At 45.3% G+C, this 16,632-nt stretch overlaps 1 protein-coding gene across 1 annotated transcript; it reads left to right on the top strand.

Annotated features, from left to right (window-relative positions):
• Window positions 1-9,762: 9,762 nt before the first annotated feature.
• On the top strand, window positions 9,763-12,646 carry AGTRAP (angiotensin II receptor associated protein). The gene is made up of 3 exons (XM_010224850.2): window positions 9,763-9,879; window positions 10,436-10,634; window positions 12,325-12,646. The coding sequence occupies exons 1-3, from the start codon at window positions 9,775-9,777 to the stop codon at window positions 12,429-12,431; spliced, it is 411 nt and encodes a 136-aa protein (XP_010223152.2). The 5' UTR covers window positions 9,763-9,774; the 3' UTR covers window positions 12,432-12,646.
• Window positions 12,647-16,632: the final 3,986 nt, after the last annotated feature.

The raw sequence follows: 16,632 nt of genomic DNA, 5'->3' as shown, positions 1-16,632 counted from the left end.
TGGGGAAGTAATAGTTTTCCTAGCAAGCCAAAAATAAAGTTTTTGGTAACAGGAGATAGGGACCGACTATTCCCTTGTAGTACATCCTGTGACATGTTGCATGTGTGTTTCCATGATATGTAAATAAAGTTATGATAGATATCCGTTGTGCAACTCTTCTGCTGCTTTGCCTGCACCTAACCATGGAGCAGGAACCAGAAAAGCCTACAGGAGAGCTGGCCAGAAAGAAGCACTGACTGCTGCAGATAATAGCACACAGAGATCGTGCCACTTTGTATAAAGATTCCTCTGCCCAAATTGGGTATCCACATGTGCCAGTATCCCCCACCTCACCTACTATTCAGTTTCTGCCTGATACCATGCAGATGTTTAAACTGTCTTTAAATTGCTACTTAGTTTTTTACCTCAGTGTCATAGTGGGGTAACACAGGCTATCTGTATTAAACAGGAAAATTGTTAGTTGGTATGAATGTTCTTTTCTGTTGCTATCGCCCCAACATGCTGGTGAGTGAGTGAGAGAGCTCTAAAGAACCTGGAGATTTGCAGCACTTTTTGTAGGAATACAATTTTAATCAGGAGCCTTTAGACTTCAAAAAGGGACCTCTTGCTTTTTTTCTGCTTTAGAAGTGCTATTAATTCTTGAGGATAAAAAGCAGTTGATTCCTTAATTGGTGAGATTAGTTAAATGCTTGGGCTCAGTGAAAATGAGTTAATTACTATAAATGAACTCACAAGATTATTGGACTGATTTCTCACCATGGAGTTTCAGAGAGTCCATGATCATTTCCTCTGAACCAAACTGTGATGCTGCAGATATGGAGCAGAGAGGGTGAGCCATGACACATGCACATGTTGCACAGCCAAAGCAGTGTAGAAATAATTGCACAATCTGATTTATGGCTTTCCCAGATAATAGACTGACTTCACAATTGCAGTGCAAACAAAAGCTGGGGAGTAAATTACACTCCAAGGTGTGGAATACAAGCCCAGTTTGTGATATAAAACCCCAGGGCAGTATTTGTACAAGGAAAGTTCAATCCACTTCTGAGCGTAGCAACGCTTTTCAGTGCTGCTTAGTGTTATATCTTAAGGGCATGACAACATCTGCAGAGTGATACTATCACTGGACTACATTTAGCAGCTTCCCTCTTCCTTTCAGAATGTCGCAGTTGCAGTAACAGACTGTTCTGCCTTTAGGGGCATTAGCTCCGAATGAGAGAGAGAGACCAATGCAATGTGAGTTCTGATTTATATGTTCATTGCAAACGACTGTTTGAGAAACATTCATGAAATGAAGCATTCACACAACCTCAGCTTCTCTGCTGCCCCCAGACAGTTTAATCCAGAGCTCTTGCAAGGTTTTCTATTGTCTTGAAAGCGCTTTGGATCAGGCCCAAACCAGCTATAGCAGAGCTCTGTGGAATAATTTTGGGAGTTAATTACAGGGCACAGATGCAAGTAAGGTGAGTGAAAGAATCCCACCCAAACTGGTCTGGAGTCACTGCTGTAGCAGCCACACGATGCATCTGAGTTGCACACATCGTTCTGAGCCACTTCTCCAAGGGTGAGAGTCATTACACATGGAACAGAGAGGACAGCGTGCTGATCTGACATAATCATCTCAGCAGCTGCCTGCTCTGCAAATGCTGCTGAATCTCGGGGTTATTGCTGGCAATTGCCAAAATGACGAGTACAAGGAAGACAAGGAGGGGAAGCACAAATTAAAACACTTGGGAATCATTTTGTTTAAGGTTTGTAATAGTCTGCATTCATTTTAGCTTGGGGGGGGTATCTTATTGAAACCTCTCTCTGCCAGCTAATTACCCTGTTGTCAATCCACAGTGTGGGAAAGTGCTTCAATTTCAGACCCATGCTATACTAAATTGTTCCACTACATGCCATTCAGAGTTTCTGCTACATAAAGCCTGGAGAAAACACTGCTGTTCATGTTTTTTTTTATTGAAAACAATAAGGGATGTTGTTTTCTTGCAATGTTTTCAGCCTGCACCCCTAAAAAACATTCACCTCTAAAATCCAATTCTGCTACCTCAATTCATTTTCTAGAGTGACAGAGAAACTTGAAAAGTAATCCCTCAATTGCAGCTCAAAGCTTTAGTTAGATTTTAGAAAATCTGAGGAGCAGCTCTTCCCTGGTGAGATCAGAAATGACTTTCATGTTTGTCAAGATTGCACCTTAGTGTAACCCTGCCACTCCCCAAATCATTTTGCCACTGTTTTGCAGTGGAGTTGCAGGAGAAGGCTCCCTGCCAGCATTACAAACCCCTTCGGTTTCCCCTCCAGCCCTAGTGATAATGTTTCTGCTTGCTGATTTCCCACTGAGATCGAAGAGAGAGTTTCCAGTGCCAGGATAACTTCTATACATCCTTCCTCACTGCTTATTCAGAAAGGTTCTATAGATAATATACAATTCTGCAGGGCTGCTGCCTTCATTACTCTCTGCTCAAGAGACAAGGGGACAGCTCAGAGTGTCATCTGCAATCTTCAGCTACCTTCAGATTAGACCCTTAGTGAGTAAAAAGAAGGGCAGAACTATGAGGGGGGATCTTGTGTCCATCTCTGCAGGTCAGGGACTGCAGGGCAATGTTATCTGCTCCTCTGCTGCCCTACAGAACTGCTATAACCTTGCACATCAAGACTACAGGTTCCTGAGACATAAAGGAAAACACGGCTGCTGCCTTAGCCTCCTTTTACGCTGTCAGGAGGGGAGCCAGCTGTGTACAAGGTTTTTACCCACCTAGCAGAATATACTTCATAAACCATCTACATAATGGATATTAAATTGTTTGTAGTGAGCTGAACACACCTGAACCGGTTTGCTGTTTAGGAAAATCTCCGTATTGCCTTTCTAGTTTCCTGGGTCATCTGCTTCTCCCTGCAGGTCTTCATCTTTATCTCCATGCTTGTCTTTCACACCACATGTGCACGACACACCATGTTGCTTTGAATTATCAAGCCTAGGGCAGGAAACAGAGGCAGCAGGTTACAGAGAGGCAATTTACAAGGTACAAGAAAAGCAAAGTGGAGAAAAAAAAACCACAATAAACCCACCCCACAGATCAGATAGGTGTGAGACGTGCAAATGCATTATGTCTGTCATAGTTCTTATTGTTTTCATATCCATGAGATCATTAAGATGCTTCTGAGTCCCTTGAGTCCATGACATGCAAGCCCAGGCTATGATAAGCAGAGCTGAATTAATTGTGCAATACATTGATGAACAAAATGAAGTGCTTTTATTGTAAAAGGAGAAACGAATGCTTTGCATTAAAGAGCAGTCACATCAATCCAAATTATGGCTCGTGCTCTATAAATGATAATGAGACTCTCTGTCTTGCTCAGGCTGAGTGAAAATGTTGAAAGGAGCAAAGACGCCCACTTAGCGCTGCAATCTAAGCAGTGCTCTTACATAAACTGGGCCACAGCACGACAGTGAGATTTGTCTTTATAACAACATTATTCCTTTGCTAGGCACCTATTTTAGCAGAAGGACAGCCCTATTGCTGTTTCCACTCAAACACTGAGGCAACAATAAGGCTATTTAAAGTCTCTGCTTATCCTTTTTTTTTTTTTTTTTTTTAAGGTGTTACAATTTCTTTGCTGCTGTTTAGCTACTATGCAGCTAATCATTTTTCTTCTGGCACTTCTGGTTACCATTTTCTAAGTTGTTTCTTTTCTGCATTTAATACCATACCATGTGGGAGAGCTCGGTGTGTTGTGTATAAGCCGTGTGAGTCAACAAGACTCAGGATGCAGTGCAGGACCTGGCTAGGGCTGCATTTGCGGCTTGCTTGAGTATCTGAGATAGCCCTGAAGTGAGGTTGCTTGGGCAGTTAGGAGAAACTGGACATTTTTAATTCCTATGGACGCTGTGACATAGTTCAAACGTGATTTATGTCCAGCATTTCATCACTCATGCATAACTTTGACTGCATTGCTTGAACTAGAAATAGAAATGGGATTGAGCAAGGATCCAACATCTGCAATGAACTTGTGACTCTTTCCTGTTTCCTCAGTGGCTTCATCTTTTCTGTAAGTCTGCCGGAATGACGACAAGAAAGCAGCTGACCCAGTAATACACTGCAGACAGGTGAAGTGTACACTGGCAAGGAAGGCTAAGTTTGAAAAGACATCAGAGCAAATCATTGGTTTTTATTAGTTCCTTTGCCAAGCCTGGGGAGAAGGGTGTTCTGAACCGGGCAGGATTCTAAAACAGGAACAGTCTTCTTGCAGAACGAGCATGAAGATCGCCTGGTTTGTGCTGTGCAGCTCTTCCTTGTTTGAATGTGAAAGGACTTTGAAGCAGGTTTGTCAAGATCTCACCCTGGTATAATCCTCCCTACTCCCCAGATGCTCTTGCCATAGACTGTTCTGAGACGGAGGCCCTTGAGATAGCTCTGAGGTGAGGTGGGGCAGTTAGGAGACACTGGGCAGTTTTAACCCCAATAGTTACTGCAGCGTAAACCCAATGCGTATTTGTGCTTGGCTTGCAAGTGAGGGCGCACGGCTCAGCTTTAGGAGCAACATCAGCCACAGACAACACGCAAGATGCGACATGGAAACACCAGTGCCGTCCTCCAGTGCCCTGCAGGGCCCAGCCCGCCTCTCACACCGCATCTTTACTTCAAAACCCCAAACTTTTGGCATCACCACAGGGCTGTCGCGCCGGTTGCCGGCCCCGTGAGGCCGCCCCGGCTCCGGCCGGGCCCGCCTTGCCCGAGGCCTCAGGGGGCGCCCGGCAGGGCGGCGCTCGCGGCTGCCCCGCGGGGCGCAGCGAGGCCCAAGCGGCGGCTCCTCCCGCCCCTCCGCCCTCCCCTGGGCGGCCCCGCGCCACGTGAGGCGGCCCCGCTGCCGCCGCCGCGAGTCACGGGGCTGCCGGGCCGGGGCCATGGAGCTGCCTGCTGTGAGCCTCAAGGTAGGGGTGGCGCGGAGGGACCGGGCCGGCACCCCGGGGCCTGCCGGCTCCGCCGCCAGGAGCGGAGCGGCTCGGCCGAAACCCCCCGAGGCGAGGGGCGGGCAGCGGGCGGGCGACCCCCGGGAGCCAGCCCTGCGCTCCGGGCCCGGACAGCAGAAGTGGAAGTCTCCGGGAGGAGGAAAAACTGGCATTTCTTCAATGTCTTGTTCGTCACCGGGGCGAATGTTGCGAAATCTCCCGGTCGTTAAAACCGGCAGTCAGCGAGCTCCAAGGCTCCAAGCTCCTTGCAGTCTTTCGAGGTGGGAGAACTGGCTGCTGACACGGGGCCGTCCCCAGCTCAGCTGACCAGGGTTAATCCCGGCTTTGCACTGCACGAGATGTGAGGAGGCGACGCCTCTGCTGCCAGGCGGGATATCTTGGAAAGAGGAGCCCGTTTACTTGGGGGTTATCATCTGGCAGATAGTTAAAATTGCTTTTTTGGTTGGTGTGTTTTTTGTTTTGTTTTTGGTGGGGATAATTTGAGGTAATTGGAAGTTTTTGCTGGATATCTGGTAGCCAGAGACATGGAAAATAAGGGACTTCTCAAAGGTGTATTATTACACTTTTCACTTTGGTGAGAAGCACATCCTTACGCAGAGGCCAGAATCACTGCTTTTGTTTTTCATGTTGGTGTTTGGAAGTGGAGCCTTCCCTGGTAACAGAAGAAATTTTCTCCCTCTTTTCTTCTTCCTATCATATTTTCAGAGCCCTGAGGCTTCTAGATGTGTGCACCTTTATCCACCTTTGCTCTAGTTTACGTGTCGTGTTTGGTGGGACAAGTCTCAAGGGCTTTTTTGATTATAAATTTGACCAAACAAAGTGTGAAAGCCATGCTGAGCCCATGTGTTTTGTTTTGGGTTTGTTTGTTTTCTGCTGTTGATTTATAAGCTGTGAGCAGTTCAAAATAAAAGTTTAGCGTTCATATATTCATGGTTTTACCTACTAGCTCACCAAGAAAAGCAGTTTCTTAGGGCAAATAGGCAAATGGATTTTTCAAGGCCTAGCATGGAGGTTGTGTTATGTTCTGGAAACCAATTGGTATTTTACTCTGGAAAACTTGGAGTATTGGGTGATTCCCTTGCCACTGGGAAGATAAGAAGATCTTGCCATCTGCTTTGCTTATAGCTTATTTCAGTTTGTTTTGCTTTTCTATACTAAAACAACATTGAAAAACAAGGACGTCTAATTAAAAGTTTTACCAATAAATTTAATGTTTCACCATGGGAGATGGAGCTAGAGGAGCTGAAAAGCAGATGTGTTTCTTGAATGAGCCACTGTCAACGTAAATAAAATGTTGCTTTTTCTCTAGTTTCAGATAACCAGTCCTAAATCTCTTCCTTTGTAAGAGCCAACTTGTCCTGGGTAAATGATTTTCAGCATTAAGCAATTCCTTGTTTTCAAGTCTGCTAGTTCTGATCTGGGGCTTGAGGGCTAGGGAGTGGTGGGTTAATAATTGTCCCCAAGTTGGGAGCAGCACATCACAAAGATGAGGAAGGACCTTTTTCAAGAAGGGACGGGAAACAACACACACCACTGCAATTCATCAGCATGATCTGCTCGCGTTTCTGAAAGGTTAGAGAGAGAAACTTCCCGGTAGAAGTAGGTCTGAGAAGACTGAATGACTGAGCAGTGTCGGTGCCAGAAAACAGCAATGTCTTAGCCTTGAGGTCCCTCAGGCCACTTGCAGAACTATAAAATCCATGTAGCAAGTTTTGCTCTGGAGCAGATGAGGAACGTTTTCATGGAACAGTGTCTGCTGGCTCAGTAATAGCAAGTGTGCTCAAAGCAGCATAGTCTTGTTTTTGCAATGAGTGCTTGACAACAAGGCAATGAGTGCTTGACAACAAGTAATAACTATGTTGAGCTTGGAAATACAAAGCTTCATTTGGATCAAGCCTGGGCAATGTTTTGGAATGCATGTGGATACATGCTTTTTGTGCTTGGAGATGGGCTTCTTTAGATGCTAATTCATAGACTCGTAAAATAATTTAGATTAGAAGGGACATCTGTATATCATCTAGGTCAGCTTCCTGCTCAAAGCAAAGCTAGCTTCTAAGTTAGAAGGAATTACTCAACTCAAAATTTGGGGTTAGTGTATCCTCAGATGAGTATAAGCCATTCAGAGTAGATGAGCTCATTTTCAAAAAAAAAAAAAAAAAAAAAAGTTTAAAAGTTAATTGGAAATTGGAGCATTTTATTTTGAGCAAATTCAGCTTTATGCTTGAAGACTGTGTGCTGAGGCATGCTTGAAGGAGTGAATTACCGTTCCAAAGAATTTTCCATCCAACCATAACCAGACCATGTGTCTTTTATGTTGCCAATTAGTTCCATCACATGCTGGGATTTGTGGAGGAGCTAGTAATTTCCCTCGTCTCTCCTCACTTTTCAATGAGATGCTTTTAATCATGTGATCATCCTCCTATCAGCCCAGAAGGCTGCTCCTATCATCCCCAGAGGGATGGGGACAAATTCTGCCTTTTATATTTTACTACTCTCAGCACTAGTTCAAGTTTTAGAAGAAGTTCTTCCCTTAGAAGAAGAAATTTATGCCCTTCGTGTGTAGGGGCACAAGTCCTTGAGCAGAGGGAAAAATTAAAATTCTTCTCTTGTCTCATCCTGAGCCTACCTGAAAATTGTCTAATCTCAGAGAGTGACTGTGAGCTTTAAAGAATATTTTTCATTAACATGTTCAAGCATACCAAGACCACCAGTTAATTTCGTAGTGCCCTGAAGAACTGTCAGATAAGTTAGACTAATAACTAGGAAAGGAGTGCCTTGGTTTTCTATTGGCCTTTGAATAATAAAGGTTTTTACCTGACTTTATCGTTGTGATTATGCATGCTTTATAATTTAGTAACTGCAGTATTGATCTAGACAGCTTCAGAAAGAAATAAAAACTGTCTAATTATGTTAACTGGTGAGCCTTGAGGGGGCTTGTGGGTATGTAACATGCAATTAAATACTACCTCATTAAGAATTTCCCTGGTGTTGTGATGGTCTCTTGGGTAAATGCTATTTGCATGTCTCCATTCTTATCCAGGAACATCTTGTCTGATTAGCAGCTTCTGCCTGGTCTCCACGGTAAAATATGGGAGGAGGGGACATGGGGGAGAGTGGTGCATTTTGTAGGCTTTCATGAACAATTTTTTTAAAAATCATTATTAAAAATCTGCTTAAGCAATATTTGAAGTTGCAGCAAAATGTAGGCTACTCGGAGTGAATGCTCATCAGTTGTGCTAGGGTGTTACAGGAAAGCAAGAACGGTGTCTTATCATAAGATGTCTACATCGTGGTATCTTCGCAGAGCAGCTTGAGCCCCAGCAGATGTGTCACTCCTGTTCATTTCCTGGCTGCACTTCATTCATGTTACAGCTTCATTAACTCTCTCCTTGAGCAACTAGTTTTGTATTAAGTTAGAGCATGGAGAGAACTTTTGAGCCACCGAGTAAGTGCAGAAAGTCAGTAAATATTTATTTATTTTTTCCTAAGGGCTTAATTCTCCTCCCTGCATACAGCTTTCTTGGGCCAAACAATTTACCTGGCTCTACTTACAGATTTACCCCTTTTTTTGAGTATGTGTGTGGGGAGAGGTTATGCTGAGGTTAATACTGCCTTGTTTTGGTGGTATTTTGTGAGATTGCCTGGGTAGTCGCACAGTGCCTGTGGGACTGATGATTTCCCACGGGAAAAGATCCCCTGTCTCCCCTTGATTGGGTAAGCGCTATGAGTGGAAGGTTGCAGGTTTTTGCAAGCACCCCTCTCATCCAAGTCATTTAACAAAATAGTTCAGTAAATGATGGTGCAGAAAAGACATTGTTTCCTGTCCTTAGTGTCATTTGACCACGTTCTCTCGAGTCTAACTTACTAGACTTGCTTTTATCTTAATACAGGCTATTGTTCGGCCTTTCTCACAGGCAGGGCAGTAGAAAAATATCTATGTTTCTCTGGAGGCTTCACTGGGAATGGAGACGTGTGCTGTGCTGGATTGTGTTCTTTGCTTCCTTGCAGATGCCTTCAGGTCTGTTAGTAACTGCAGTGAAGTTGAGCTGCTGTTTTAACAGGCTCGAAGGAAGGAAAAGGAGATTTACTGAGGACTGGGTGAAATGACCAGGAGCTGCAGGCGTGGCTGTCCATGAACTTTCTGATGATGGGCCCCCAAATTGGACATGTATAAGCTGTGCTAAAATAGTGTAAATCAAATTGCCTGGTTTTCTGTACAAACTCTTCTGAAGTTCCAAAATCAATAACCCATTTAGGAAAGCCTAAATGGGCGCTGAATTAACTGTCAAGAGAAATGACAGCAATAATGAATGACTGCAGTGCAGCACCACGGGAAATACCAGCAGCAGAGGCAGGGGAAAAATGGTTTTGTGTCTTCACAGTTGCTAAACTAGCTTTCTGCACTGGTTTGTGGGTCCAGCGTAGCTCGCAAAGACATTCTTCTACTCTTCCCTTGGAAACAAAACAGTGTCATTGCACTTCAAGTCTTCCCTGGTTTTCACAGCTTCCTGACCGGTCTTCCTCTCTTTTTTTCACAGGCCATCATTCTGGTGCACTGGCTGCTCACAATGTGGTGAGTGATTGATAGCTGACCTGTCCTGGGTGAAAAGAGGGTGTTCCTTCAAACTAGGAATGGGACGTTCCTGTGGAGTCACCATTCCCTATGTGCCCTTCTCTGTATGCAAGGAGATCCTAAATCCAAGAGGGAGGTGTCTGCACAGGAGATGGGATTGAACGCAAACAGACTGTTGCAGGCTTATTATGAAAAAGGACTGTTTCTGTCTTTGTGTGGCAGGGGGTGCATGGGTTACATCTTTCCAGCCTCGTATGCCTGGGGAAATTTCAGCGTATTTGCAGTGGGAATCTGGGCCATTGTGCAGCGAGATTCCCTTGATGCCATCATGATGGTGAGTACGAGGGTATTTGCCTCCACCAGGATGCTCAGGGAGAGGGTGGAGGGTGCAGACAGCTCCTTTGAATCAGTGACGATCCTCAGCTGTTGCTAGTACAGTAGTGGATAAGTCAGACTCCCCACCTTTATCAGGAAAGATTGACTTTCACTAGGCATTGTAAACCGTGATCAGAAGCACTCACTATTCCTTATTTTGCTCCTAGCAATGGGGCACATTGGATTCTTATTTTTTAACCTGCATTTGTGACCTGTAATGATAACCAAGTGCTAAAAACATTTAGTATGATTGAGTTGGAGGGACTCTGAAACAAACTGGCCAGGAAAAATAGCCCTGGAACATACATGAAACAGTGTCTAACATGTGAAGGAAAGATACAAGATCATGCATTTAGGACTCTTCCACTCTGTCTTCCTTAGCCAGTGAGGGTAAGGAAGCCACCCTTCCTGGGGTGAGGGTATAGCTGTGCGAGCACAGATCTAGGAAATAGACCTTTTAACTGACTGTGATGTCTTCCTTATCAGTTCATGTGCTGTTCTCTGTTTGTTTTCAGTTCCTGTCCGGCCTGCTGCTCACAGTCCTCACAGACATCATTCATATCAGTGTCTTCTATCCCGCAAAGAACTCTCTCACAGACTTGAGGCGTTTTGCTGCAGGCATGGCCATCCTCAGCCTCCTCCTCAAACCCGTGTCCTGCTATTTTGTGTATCAGATGTACCGGGAGCGTGGAGGAGAGTACACATTTAACATAGGTACAACACTTTTCCTGCTTCCACATCAGTATGGGCCACCTTCTCTGGTGTCGGGGGATTACCTTGCACTTTGGACCCTTCAGGCTGAGCTCTGTGCAGCTGGATTCTGCCCTCCACACCTTACCAGAGAGGGGGTGGATTGTGCTCTTTCTCTTGCTAATGTCTGCTCTCCCATTTTGTGGTCCTCGTGTGTCTTAGGCCCTAAATTTATGTTCCTCCTCGCTTCCCTTGCAGACCTGGAGTCCTTGTCTGACAGTAATTTTGCCTGCAATGGTATTGATGTCACTGCTGTCTCTCTTACTCAATGCAGCTGAGAGGCGTTTGCCCTGTTTTTCCACTTACATTTGTGTGTACCTGTCAGGCGCCCTTTTCTCTTTGCCAATCTTTTGTTATTTTTTCCCCGCCTTTCTGGAGGAGAGTGAGGGCAGCATCCTTTCTAGCTGGATTATACATGAGGCCGGATTTCTGACTTCAGGCTTTCTCTGGGCCTCACATGTCCTAGGTACCTTAATTGTTTTCAACTTCGTTTTCCTCACCTCTCCTGTTCTGTACCAACAGCTGCATTTTGCTGTGGGTTGTGTTTGTTTCATTTTTTATTAGCTGCTCACTGTGCTTGTAAGGATAGGTATTGTTGAAGAGACAGTAATTTCCCCTTTGCATAGAGGTTGGAAGTATCCTTCTTTCCATCCACACTATCCCAAAATGGGCACAGTACTAGCTGAGAGTCTCTTCTTGGGCACTGGCTGAACTCAGTCACCTTTTACTACTGTCTTTCCTGCAACCTTTTCAGAACAAATTGTGCTGTAGTTTTGTGTTGAATGTGGTTGTCAAATTACCTTGCTAGCTTGTTTTTATACTATCTGGCACCCTCACTGTGAACTCAACTGTCTTGTCTTTTTCCTGGTCCTCTCAGCCTTGTCTTCTTTTACGCAAAATCTATTTCTGTTGCTTGGCAGCATCCTTGCTGCTTAGAACAGGGCCTTGTCACATGATTTGGGGCCCACCTTTGATTCAGATTGCTCCCTAATCGTGGCAGACACCTGTCCTAGAAAGAGGACTCTTTGCACTCTCTCTCGTCATCCCTTGCTCACTGTGGGGCAGTAACATGGTTTTGTACCACTGTTACACCCCAGGCAAATTGTTCGTAATGTAGCTGAGAGCACTGCTGGATTCAGATTTAATGCCCTGGTGTGGCGTATTTGAGGCATAGCTGGGTTGTCGGGAAGCGTAGTCATGGATGAATCATGCTCTTAAATCCATGCTGTCAGCTAGCCATGGTTCCTGCTGCTTGTTTGTTGCAGGATATATCCTTTTCCACTACTTTTCGTATACTTAATCTTGCTGAAATATGCTATTGCCACAGTCTGTCCGTTCCGCTGCTGTGTATCAGTATGGGGATTGCTTTGTACACAGTCATATGGGAGAGCAGTTCTCTGCGAGTTAAATGCTCCTGTGGTAAGGGGCATGTTCTAAAGCACCCCGATTCTTTTGTCTGTGCCTGGAGGATGAGCACTCTTACCTTCTGCCTGAGTAGAGAGGCTCACAGAACACCAATGCTGGGGAGCTGGGAGAGCAGCTAATGTGATGCGGTGCTGAGCTCTTGTTTTTTTTCCTAGGGGGCTCGGTTCTTGTGCTTTTCCTTTTCTTTAGTTTTTATTTCTCAAGCTTATTCTTTTGTGTCTCCACTCAGGCCTTATCCGTGCAGGTCAGGACCGTAGCAGCTACGAGCAAATCGATCATCAGGATGCCTCGCCGCAGTGGCCTGACGCAAGCAAGTCACCCCAGCCGCCGTACTGAGGCCCTCGTCTGGACCTGCAAACAGCTGCTCCCTCGCCCAGTCCAGCCTTACCCTATTCCCATATCTCTTCTGATGGAGCAAGACCTGGTACTGGCCAAACAGGAGACGATGTGATTTTACTTTCTCCTGCCTTCCTGAAGGTTAGGAAGATGCATTCCTACAGAAGATCTCGGCGATGCCATGTGAAGTGCTGTGACTCTCTGCAACCGCAGTATACGCTCCTGTCTCCCTCCCCCTAAATCTCTTCTCTGTCTGTGTGAGTGGAAGCGCTTTCCACATTCTACCGTGTCTTGTACTGGGTGTGCCCTTCCTTGTAAGTGAGGGAGTCATTCAAAATGTTGCCAGATAAGCTGACTTTAAAAGACTCATGGTCTGCCTTCAAAAAACACAGGAGTTTAACCTGCTTTTATGAAGAATGCATCTCCAGGAAACCTCTCGGAGTTCTGGAGAACTGGTTTTGACCATATTATTTGACTAAGCTTTATGTTGAGAAATCCCCATGCTAACTGGTGGTTTGCACGCAGCTGCGGTTGGTGTAGAATACTCTTACTGGGCCAGGAAGTTGCTTGTGCTTCCAGTACCTTGTGTGCCTCCAGTGCCTTCCAGGTTTATTCACTGTTGCTTAGATGGAAAATGACTATTTCTCAGGATGTTAGGATGTTCTTAAAATGACTGTTAAATTTAGGTTGCAGATACTGTGCCTTGAAATGTCTTCTTGCCTTCAGCTGCCTATCTTAACAGAACTTGAAATGTTACATTTTTCTAAGAAAACTATAAAGTGAACACAGTTCTTCTGTGTTTTGAAAAAAGATCACTGGTCACATATCTCATTTGAAAATGTTGATAGTTTCTGATGAGTCATGACTATAGCTGGGGAGTCTGGGAGAGTCATTACAGGAGGAGGTCTACAGGGTTTCAATGGGTTTTAGTTTAAGCTTTAGTCAGAAAACTAGAGGGTCCTGCATAGCAGAGCATGGGCAGTGAAGGTGGACTAGTAAATTAAGATTGTTAAAATGAAAAGCTGTCCCAAGAGGTTTCCTTAGAAGAAAAAGAGCATGTGAACATTGGCAGAGTAAAAACACTAGTACAGGGAAGATGTATCTTTCTTTTCTAAACTAGGTTGACATTTAAATTATACATCTGTTATACTACAGTTGCATTTCCCTGACAAGACTGCTTCTTCATTAACTCTTCAGTGACCATGAGTCCCTATTAACTTTGCTCTAAGCTCTAAAACCACGATATTTGTATGTTGAAAAACAACCATTTCTCTCCCACACTGAGTTTCGTACATTAAACATGAAAAGGTCCTTTTACCACTACACAAGCAGTGCAATGATCTTTTGCTCTGCTGCTGTACCTGGACCATCATCATTCCTGCTTTCACCAAGCATATTTTAAATGCCACAGAATTGCAATAGTCTGATTTATTTCTGAGTGTTGTGCATTCATTTTGCAGTTGACTGCTGGCACAGACTGCCATGCAGTAGAGAAGAGGACTGCTCTTGTGATCAAATGGGGAAGAATGAAGATTAGGTAGGCAGAAGTTTTTGTTTTTGTAGAGTTGCTGGTTCAAGTATAGTGCAGACTTTTATGTTTAGTTAATGTTTCTTTAGGTCTTTTCTGCTCTACAGAAATGTACAGTGAGGGTACTGATCCCTGACTAATGCATTTAAACAGACCTTTGGGACCCTTGAACCACACGTTGAGAATGACTGTTGTAAATGTAATGCTTTGGGGAGAGTTGCATGGACATGAAGGGGCAATTACAGAATCATTATGGTCGAAAAAGATCTTCAAGATCATTGATGCCTTTTTAGCTGACCTGCTGCGCACAGGTTGGAGGACCCTAGCAGGGCAAAGGAGTCGATGAATTAAGGATACCAGTTTGGGGCAGTAAATCAGAGAAGTGATGATAAAAACCTGGCCTCTCTCCTGGCTTTTAATTACTGATTCTTATTTCTGGAGGAGCGGCGCTGTTCACATAGGGTTTAAGGTGAGCGCTGGTGTGCTCATAGATCCCTACCTGATTTAACATGGCACGTGGGGGTTCATTAAGCCCGCTGCCATGCCCGAGGACGGCCACCCCTGCTGGGAGGGAGCCACCACCGCTGCCGCCTCCTCACCGGGCTCCCCTTTCAGCCTCGCAGCAGGAGCTCCTCGGCTGGGTGTGCGGCAGGTGTGATCCTGTGCCGCGATTTTAATCTGCCAATTGACTGAGCTGATGCCTGTCTAAAATGAGAAATTAATAATAGAGTGTTTTTTAAAGAATTAAATTAATAACAATAGAATTATACAATAAATGAAAAGTCTGCACCTAGCTCGGTTGCTGCCGCTCCCCTGTCCCTGAGGGGGCGCGTGCGGCTTGTGGGCGGGGCTTGTGCGCGCCACTAACGGTTTCTAACGGTCGCGCTAACGGTTTCTAACGGTCGCGCTGAGGGGGGCGCTCCTCGGAGATCCGCGAGCTCACGGCGGTCCTGGAGAGCCGCTGAAGGGCATCGTGCCTTGCCACCAGTCTGGGGCTGGTGGTTGTCCCCGCTGTTTAGGGGGTGGCTTTGGGTGCCTGGCTCTTCTGCCTGGCGCTCTGCTGTGGGACATCATGGCGAGTTTGGGCCGGGCAGCGGGTGAGAGGAAGGAAAATGTACCCCCTTGGCTGAGGCGCCGCCCCGGAGGAGGAAAAGGGGTGCCCTTTGCAGGTACGCTGGTGGGACAGTGTGGGTAAAACGCCCCAGCCGGCTTGGTTCCATGTCATCTGGGCTGTCTTGAGGATGCGGCTTTAATTAGCCATGGGTGAGAGCGGCTTTCCTCTGGCCATCTGCAGCCCCAGTGACAGGCGGTGTTGCTAATCATAGGGGATAAGCTGCTTACAGTGACCCAGCTGGAATGAGCTCATGGCTGGGGTTGGGGCATTAACGGGGAACAAAGCTGCAGGTTTGCCTTGCACTCAGAGACACAAAGAGATGTCCGTCCGGTCCCAGAGGTTTTGGCTGGAGTGAGCAGCATGTCCGATGATGGTGATTGGAGTGAGTAACTGCAAGGAGAGGTGCGTGAGCACCCCAGGGAGCACGTGGCTTGCTGTGAATTGGGATGGGATGATGCGCTGGGGGCCTGTAGCGCATTCACCAGCAATGCCAGCTGAGAGCAGTCCTGAAACAGCTCCCCCAGGCTGAGCCTGCAGCGGAATGGCCCTCTCCTTGACACCGCTTCCACTACATCCCGTGGCACTGTCTGACTCTTGGCAGGCGGTGTGTAAAGGATGCTCCTTCATAGCTGTTCCTGAGCCAGCTGATGGGGCAGAAACTACCCCCAGTCCAGTTAAGGGAGGAGGACTCGTATATGCTCTCTAGTTTCAATTGGACAATGTGAGGCTAGAGGCCAAGTGTGTCATGATAGTAATCAATGGTTCAGTTTTTAAGATTAAGCAGCGAGTGAAAAGCGCTGTTTCTTACTTTCCTGTAGCATATTCTTAGACAAATCATTCGTCTCAGCTTGAAATGTGAGACTGATCTGTGTTGATCTGCATGGATGGGAAGGTCAGCTTTGCCTATGTGCTGCTTATGTATTCATTATCTATCTGTTATTGATAGCATAATGCTAAATTTCATTCACTCAGAAGACCTTGTTGGTTTACTTTTCAGGGACTGTGCTATTTACTTCCTTTTGCTTACAACAGAAGTACTTTGATCAGCTTCATTTTTGCTAATTGGATTTATTTCTGTGTTTGAATGTATTAGTATTGTGCTGCAAAATGTAAATAACAAATGTGTTAAAGAAGTGTTTTAGTTGGGAACATAAAAGCTAATATAAAATCTATTGCTCATGGATTTTGCAATTTGCAAATTCAGTAGCATGCCCTAAATATCTCTTTTGGCCTCTGAAAAAAAGACTTTTTACACTTTTTACAATCCAGTTGCCTTTTGCGTAAGATGAACCACTGCTTAAAGGTTATTGCCTCAATGTTCTGACTGGTGATTTTGGAAAGGCGAGCAAATGTGATTTTCCAAGGATGCTGTCTCTTTCTCATCTGAATGAGACATGAAATTAGGAATGAGTCAAGTGAAGAACAGCTCCTAAAATAATCCTAGAAACCTCTGGGAAAGATAGACATGCCGAAGAAAGCAGCAAAGCTCTTGGAAGTCTGTTCACATTTTAAATGCCAATTTCTAATTGTGTGGAAAAAAATAACATGATCTTTCCATT

This window comes from Tinamus guttatus, unplaced genomic scaffold (genome assembly GCF_059628265.1).
Source record: "Tinamus guttatus ecotype Peru unplaced genomic scaffold, ASM5962826v1 Tinamus_guttatus_pri_ptg000652l, whole genome shotgun sequence".
In the NCBI taxonomy this organism is placed as follows: Eukaryota; Metazoa; Chordata; class Aves; order Tinamiformes; family Tinamidae; genus Tinamus; species Tinamus guttatus.
This window is presented reverse-complemented; position numbering and strand designations above follow the sequence as displayed.